This window comes from Pseudorca crassidens, chromosome 9 (assembly GCF_039906515.1).
Source record: "Pseudorca crassidens isolate mPseCra1 chromosome 9, mPseCra1.hap1, whole genome shotgun sequence".
Classification (NCBI taxonomy): domain Eukaryota; kingdom Metazoa; phylum Chordata; class Mammalia; order Artiodactyla; family Delphinidae; genus Pseudorca; species Pseudorca crassidens.
The window spans coordinates 2,483,117-2,490,967 of record NC_090304.1 but is presented as its reverse complement, the minus strand read 5'-3'; the positions used below and the strand labels follow the sequence as shown (position 1 = coordinate 2,490,967).

The 7,851-nt window shown below is 61.4% G+C and overlaps 1 protein-coding gene across 1 annotated transcript; it reads left to right on the top strand.

Annotated features, from left to right (window-relative positions):
• Positions 1–606: 606 nt before the first annotated feature.
• Positions 607–3,135, top strand: CDKN1C (cyclin dependent kinase inhibitor 1C). Its single transcript, XM_067747924.1, has 4 exons — positions 607–814; positions 995–1,644; positions 2,175–2,311; positions 2,407–3,135. The coding sequence occupies exons 2-3, from the start codon at positions 1,005–1,007 to the stop codon at positions 2,306–2,308; spliced, it is 774 nt and encodes a 257-aa protein (XP_067604025.1). The 5' UTR covers positions 607–814; positions 995–1,004; the 3' UTR covers positions 2,309–2,311; positions 2,407–3,135.
• Positions 3,136–7,851: the final 4,716 nt, after the last annotated feature.

Sequence of the window (7,851 nt, the reverse complement as noted above, 5' to 3'; positions counted from 1 at the left end):
AGCAGGCCGCGCGGGGGCAGCCGAAGACCCTATCTAGCTCCAGCCAGGGACGAGCTGGCCGCGGCGGGTTAAAGGCCCGTCAACTGGCGCGGGAGGCCCAAGGGCGAGCGCGGGCGGCGGGGCTGGGTGCCCCCGGGGGGGCGAGTCGGGCCAGGCCGAACGCCGGTCTTGCCGGGGGTCGTCGCCCGCCGCGCCCGGTAGGGCGCGCCAGCAGGGGTGGGGGGGGCGCCCGCGCCACCGCCGCCGAGCAGCCCCCGCCTGCAGACAAAGGAGCCGGCGGGGGGCGGGAGCGGGGGCGGGGGTGGGGGTGGGGTGGGGGTGGGGGGGATGGGGCGAGGGGGCGGGGCGCCGCGGTGTCACGTTACCGCCCGCAGCGCCCTTTAACTCCGGCCCCGCCCCGCGCCCCGCCCCCTCCCCCGCCGCTGCGCGCGCCCCGCGCCCCGCCAATCGGCCCTCGCGCCCCGCCCCGCCCTCGGGTGGGTGTGTGCGCAGGGCCAATGGGCGGCGGGCGGGGGCCGGACCGCCGGAGGGGCGGGGGCAGCGCGGCGCCGGCCAATCGCCGCGGTGTTGTTGAAACTGAAAATACTACATTATGCTAATAGCAGCGCGGCCCGTGCGCGGGGGGGTGGGACCCTCGCGTATAAAGGGGCGCGCGAGGACTGGGCGTTCCACAGGCCAAGTGCTCTGCGCTCGGTGGGTGCCAGCCAGGCCAGGGCTAGCCGAGCGAGCGAGGACAGGCACCCGAGGGGGCGCGGCCGCCGGCCGGACGACACAGCGAGCGAGACTCAGGAGCAGTCCACGGCCCGACAGCCAGGTAGCCGCCGCGCCGCCCTCCCAGCGCGTCCCTTTGCAAATGCAGACTCCGGCGCGCGGGGTCTCACTTGCGCCCGGCCTCCGCCCTCCTTTCCTCTCTTCCTCCTCCTCCTCCTCTCCTCTCCTCTCCCGCCGCCCGGCCCGCGCAGCCCCCGGAAAAGTCCGATGCGTATCTCCGCAGCGCGTCGGCAATGGAGCGCCTGGTCGCCCGCCGCACCTTTCCCCTGTTCGCGCGCACCAGCGCTTGCCGCAGCCTCTTCGGGCCCGTGGACCACGAGGAGCTCAGCCGCGAGCTGCAGATGCGCCTAGCCGAGCTGAGCGCCGAGGACCAGCGTCGCTGGGACTACAACTTCCAGCAGGACGTGCCACTGCGGGGCCCCGGGCGCCTGCAGTGGACCGAGGTGGACAGCGACTCCGTGCCCGCCTTCTACCGCGAGACGGTGCAGGTGGGGCGCTGTCGCCTGCTCCTGGCGCCTCGTCCCCGCCCGGACGGCGCGGGCGATAGCCCGCCCTCCGGGCCGCCGGCCGATGAGTCCCTCGACGGCCTCGGGGAGGCGCCGGCGTCGCCGTCCAGCGGCCCGTCCGTAGCGCCTGCCCCGGCCCCGGCCCCGGCGCCGCAGGAGAGCTCTGAGCCGGAGGCGGTCCCGCCGCCGCGCAGCCAGGAGCCCCTGGCCGAGCCGCCGCACTCAGGGATTTCGGGGCGCCCCGCGCCGGGCACTGCCGCCACTGCCACCAACACCAACGCCGCCGCCGCCACTGCCGCCGCCGCTGCCACCACTGCCGCCGCCGGAGGCGCCGCGATCAAGAAGCTGTCCGGGCCTCTCATCTCCGGTGAGTCCCGCGCGGCCCCGCCCCGGCCCGGCCCGGCCCGGCCCTGCTTTGTCCGGCCAGCCGGGCTCCCAGGCCCTCGGGGGCCTCTCTTGGTCCCCGCCTCCTCCGTGGCGTTAAAGGGCCCGCAGCGCGCGGGGCGAGGCAGCGCCCGCACCCCGTCCCCGCCCTGTTGTTGTGCTCCGGAGAGGTTCGCGCGGGAGGGTTGGGAGGGCGCGCTCTGGCCCCCTCCGAGCGCGATCCTCGCCCGGGCCACTGGAGACCCTCCTCGGGCGCGGCCCGGCGCGGCGATCGCGGCGCGGAGGGGGTTAAGCGCGGCGGTAGCCCCGGGGGGCTTGGCCGCGGGACAAGGGGAAATGCTTACACAGCACATTGCGCGGCGACGTAAACAAAGCTGACCCGCCGCGGACCTCGGCGCGGGCGGGGACGGCGCCCCCCCACCGGCCGCCCAGCCGCCCGCGCCTCCTCCCGGCACCCTCTTGGGCTCCCCGGCCGGCCCCGCCCTGACCGGCCGCGCGCGCTGTGGCCCGCAGATTTCTTCGCCAAGCGCAAGAGACCCGCGCCCGAAGCCAAGGCGTCGAACGAGGTTCCCGCGGGATGCGCCGCGCCCGGCGCCGCTCCAGCCGTCGGCTCGGCTGAGCAAACCCCGCGCAAGCGGCTGCGATGAGAGGTGAGCGCGGCAGACGGGGCGGGCGGGGAGGGGCGTCCCGCGGAGTCCCGGCGGCCAGTCTGTCGCCGCTCGCTCACCGCACCTCTCTCCCGCAGCCTCGCGCCCAACGAGCCCCGAGGGAGCCCGCTGGGCAGCGGACAGGAGAGGAGCGCTGGGCCTCGGCTGGGACCGTCCATGTAGCAGCAACCGGCGGCAGCTGCCGCGGAGCAGCGTTCGGTTTTGTGTTTAAAGTTTGAAAACTGTGCAATGTATTAATAACGTCTTTTATATCTAAATGTATTCTGCACGAGGAGTACACTGGTCCCAAGGTGTAAAGCTTTAAGAGTCATTTATATAAAATGTTTAATCTCTGCTGAAACTCAGTGCAAAAAAATGAAAAAAGAAAAAAAAAAGGAAAAAAGGAAAAAAACATGTATATTTGTACAAAAAGTTTTTAAAGTTATACTAACTTATATTTTCTATTTATGTCGAGGCGTGGGCCGCTCTGCCACGCGCTAGCTCGGTTATTGGTTATGCCAAAGGCACCTCACTCGCATCTGGTTATCGACAAATGTAAATTTATTTTTTATAGCGGACTCTGGGGGGAGGGGGTCGCTCACAAGCTGTAGCTGCCGTACAAGCCCATCTAGCTTGCAGTCTCTTCGCGCTTTCGCTGTCTCTTTTTACTATTATGATTATTTTAAACTTGAAGACAAATCTGTTAAAAGAAAAAAAAAAAAGAAAAAAAAAAGAAAAAAAAAAAGGTTCCTGAGCCGTCTGCACCACTGCCCCGGCTCCTCGTCCGCCGGGTTCTAAATAAAGAGGCCGAATAATGCTGCAACTCAGCTCCGTGTGTGCTTGTACTGCCTCCAGCTTTCCCCTCCGGCACCCCCAAATGTTAGGGAGTTAGAACCCAGGGGGCAGCCCTAAAGGGAGGGAGGGGGGCTTTCTCCTGGCAGGGCTGGCCCACGCCCACCTGCTCCAGGGCCCTAATTTAGGGATGAGCGGCCCCGCCCTCGCTCTGCATTTATCACATACACACACACACACACACAAACACACACACACACACACGTGTGCAGGGCTGTACACGGAGACCAGGGCTCACTGTTTCCCCGGCTCCAAGGAGACCACCCCAGCTGCCCTGGGCCGAGCCCCAATGGGACTCAGGTGGGCACCTGCGGGGACTGGGCCGGTCGCAGGCCCGGAAAGGGCGAACCTGAGCCTGAAATTCTTCAGGCCCCGCCCAAGGTGGACCCCAACGGCTCCAAAGTCCTCCGCTTCGTGGGCCCCGGTGTCCCCCAGGGTGGGGCCGCAGGACCGCAGATGTGTTCTGGCCTCTTCTCTCGCCCACGGTGGGGGAGGGGCAGGCTGCAGGCTTGCAGGGGAAGAAGGGAGGGGGGAGGCCAAGAGGAAGGGCCCAGGGGCAGGTGGGGGTGGGGAGGGATGAGATGCGCCGCAGCTTCGGTGGAAAAACTCGAGGCCGGATCCACCCGGGCACCCACCAGCCTTCTAGTTTCCAAGTGCTCCCTTTTAGTCAAAAGGCGAGGTTTATTTTTTTTTTATAGCTGACCTATAAACCTCTGAAAATTATGGCTTACAATGGAAAGGGTGGTGTAAAATAGCAAAAACGGACGGCTAGCAGTATTTTTGCTGGTGCCTTGGGCCTGGGGAAGCGCAGCAGTGGTGGTGTATTTTTTTAAGTTAACCGTTTTGGGGCTGGTTGCGACACTGATGTCCCCCACGGATCAGGGTCAAAGACTCGGCTGAAGCCTCGATTTTGGAGATGCGTTTGGACATGCGATTCACTTCCCCTCCCCCGCAGCTGCCTGAAAGGGTGGGGAGGAGGGAAGTGGGACCGGCCCGAGGCCCAGCTGGGGCTGCACGCTGAGAAATACCTCCCCTGGGAAATGAGAGTAGGGGCCCCGCCGCCTTCAGCTCAGCCCGAGCACATCCTGGGAATTAGACCTGCCGAGATCTGACTTCAGGCTCTGCACCTCTCCTCTGGGGAGGGGGCCTCCCCCAGGCCTGCCTGTGTGACCAGGTGGGAGCTCAGCCTGGCTGAGCGGGAGGGAGGAAGATGGCGCGAGCTGGGAGTCCGAGGGCAGCGCACCCTGCTGGAGTGACCGTTCACACTGAGGACAGAGTCTGGCTGGGGGTGGGCACGTCCCCACCCCACACTCAATGCGACCGGGCATCCTACCCGCCCCCCACCCCCTGACCCCGCTCTGCTGCTTACACCCCTAGCCCCCAGCACGGACCTGGGGATGCAACCCCTTGCTACCCAGCTTCCGGGTGTCACTCAGGGTGGCTTTCTCGAAAGCACCAGGGCCGTGTAGGGACGGGAAGGGGACACTAACGTCGTTTCTGGGGCCAGTTTCTCCCCCAGGCAGGAGCTCGCAGCAGAGACCCAGAGGTTGCCCTCCATAGGGAAAAAGCACTGGATTTTGAGTCACAGTGTGACCTGGGCAACTTCTTACGGACCAGGCTGGGAAGACAAAATGTAGGGCCGCTAACCATGAACCAATGATGGGACGATAAAGGGGCAGAGGCTGAGCAGGGACTGCCCCGGGCAGTGGTGGGCAGGGCGCTTTAGCTGGGTGTTTGGGGAAGCCGTGGGATGGGATGTCACCCATAGGGTGAGTGTAGTGGAGCCAGAGGGTCCTGATAAAGCTGGAGAGTAGGGCCGAGGGGGCCACTCGGGGGTCTCCCATGGCCCTGGCATGGCCTGCTGGTGCGTGTTGGGCTGGCACATGGTTTAAACATTATTCGTTGTAAGAGTGCCTTTGAGGGTCTGCCTGCAGGGCCTCTCCACGCCCTGGTCTCCCACTGCTCTCCTGGACCTTCCTGATTCTGATGGACTGGCATCAATCGCTGGACCTTGTCTGCAGGCAGTAGGGAGCCCTTGGGGAGACTGAAGCGGGGTGACAGAAGCTGAGGCAATTTAAGAAAGCATCCTAAGGCTGCCGGGAGGAGAACAAAGGAGGGGCCAGGGAGGGGCTACTGTGGCCGGCCACCCTAGCAGAGGTACCAGGTGGGCAAACGTTCCCAGTGCCTCCAGCACACCAGACACTGCTCTAGGCACCAGAGACACAGCGATGCATGAAACAGACACAATTCCCTGCTAGCAGGAGCTGCCTCTGTGGGGAGAGGTGACATAACCCGGGGCCAGGGGGCTATTGTTTAAAGCAGGCCATGCCAGGAAGCCCCCCTCCCACCCCCCAGCAAGTGCATCTGAGCTTGGCGGAGGTGAGGGATGCAAGTCTTGAGGATTAACTGGGAGAAGGTAGTTTCAGCAGAGGGAGCAGCCAGTGCAAAGGCCCTGAGGTCTGGAGTGCTCACAGAATAGTGGACCAGAGGGGCCGGAGTGGGAGGTGGGGTGGGGGGATCTGGGAGGTATATTGGGAGGGAGAGCTGATGGGACTTGCTGATGGACTGGTCGGGGTGAGGCATGAGGGGGACTGGAAAGCGGGGAAGCGGGGGAGACCTCTGAGGTTCCTGGTTCCATGTTAGTGTGAATGTGGGCCATTCTCAGAGCTGAGGAAGCCTTCCCAGAGAAGGGGAGAGCCCCTTCTTTTGGACGTAAGTTGTAGTTCAGGCTACTCTGCCCTGATTTCCACTCCCAGCCAGGCCCTGTGGACACCAGGACAGTCCTGTCCATGAGACATTAGCTTGCCACGTTACAGGGGAGGACAGCAAAGCCACTGGCCCAGGGTCACTTGCTGGCCAAGTACCCAAGTCAGGACACAGCCCACGCTGCTGGCCCAATGGCTCTAGCTGCCCTCCCCCGATTCTGTCTCAAGAGCACTGTTTCTTTTTTTTTTAAAAAAAAGTTTTTATAGGGCTTCCCTGGTGGTGCAATGGTTGAGAGTCCGCCTGCCGATGCAGGGGACACGGGTTCGTGCCCCGGTCCGGGAAGATCCCACATGCTGCGGAGCGGCTGGGCCCGTGAGCCATGGCCGCTGAGCCTGCGCGTCCGGAGCCTGTGCTCCGCAACGGGAGAGGCCACAGCAGTGAGAGGCCCGCGTACCGCCAAAAACAAAACAAAACAAAAAAACCCAAAAAGTTTTTATACGTTATTTAAATATTAACGAAAGTCTATATTTTATATGAGTTCACTCTCCATGTTGGATATTGTATGGGTTTGGACAGATGTATAAGGACATGAATCCACCATTACAGGATCCTAAAGAGTATTTTCCTGCCCTAAAAATCCTCTGTGCTCTGCCTGTTCATCCTTCCTCCCAGCCCCTGGCAACCACTGAATTTTACTGTCTCCATAGTTTTGCCTTTTTCAGAATGTCATAGTGTTTGATTCCTACAATGTGGAGCCTTTTCTCATTGGCTTCTTTTTTCACTTCACTTCTTAAGTTTCCTCCAAATGAGCTTGATAGCTCATTTTATTTTTTTAATTTTTAAAAAATTTTTTGTTTTTGTTTTTTGGCGGTACGTGGGCCTCTCACTGCTGTGGCCTCTCCCGTTGCGGAGCACAGGCTCCGGACGCGCAGGCTCAGCGGCCATGGCTCACGGGCCCAGCCGCTCCGCGGCACGTGGGATCTTCCCGGACCGGGGCACGAACCCGTGTCCCCTGCATCGGCAGGCGGACTCTCAACCACTGCGCCACCAGGGAAGCCCTTGATAGCTCATTTTAAAATATTTCTCAGTAATATTCCATCATCTGGATGGACCACAGTTTATTCAACTATTCACCTACTGAAGGACATCTTGACTGCTTCCAAGTTTGGGCAATTGTGAATAAAACTGTGCACAGTTTTGGTGTGGAGCTAAGTTCTCAACTCCTTGGAGGAAATACCAAGGAGCATGGTTGCTGGATCATACGGTAAGAGTACACTGAATTTTGTGAGACACCACCAAAGGCGCCGTACCATTTTTGCATTTCCACCAGCAGTGAATGAGAGTTCCTGTCCAAGACACTGTTTTTCAAACTTTTCTCCTGGGTGGACCACACTGACCACGAGTTTTTTTTTTTTTTTTTTAGAATGACCACGAGTTTTTAGGTGAATTCAAACAAACAGAAACCTAATTACAATTTAGACACAAAGACAAAGCATAATCAAAAATGAACGTTAGGGGCTTCCCTGGTGGCGCAGTGGTTGAGAGTCCGCCTGCCGATGCAGGGGACACGGGTTCGTGCCCCGGTCCGGGAAGATCCCACATGCCGCGGAGCGGCTGGGCCCGTGAGCCATGGCCGCTGAGCCTGCGCGTCCGGAGCCTGTGCTCCGCAACGGGAGAGGCCACAGCAGTGAGAGGCCCGCGTACCGCAAAAAAAAAAAAAAAAAAAAAAGAACGTTAAAGAATTCCTTGGTGTCCAGTGGTTAGGACTCGGCACTCTCACTGCTGAGGCCTGGGTTCAATCCCCGGTTTGGAAACTAAGATCCTGCGAGCCTCGCGGTGCGGCCCCAAAATACAAAAAATAAAAAAAAGATCCCTGATGACTGTGGGTTCCTTTCAGTACCTCTTGGGTTTGACCTGGCTGGGACAGAGAGCCTGAGCCATTGGTCCGTTCCTCGTTCAGTTGGCTCTGCACGATGGTGGATTGC

Excerpts from the sequence above, each read along its gene's own strand:
- CDKN1C (XM_067747924.1), top strand. The coding sequence starts at position 1,005 with ATGGAGCGCCTGGTCGCCCGCCGCACCTTTCCCCTGTTCGCGCGCACC. Across the intron at positions 1,645-2,174 it reads GTCCGGGCCTCTCATCTCCG|ATTTCTTCGCCAAGCGCAAG; the intron begins GTGAGTCCCGCG and ends TGTGGCCCGCAG.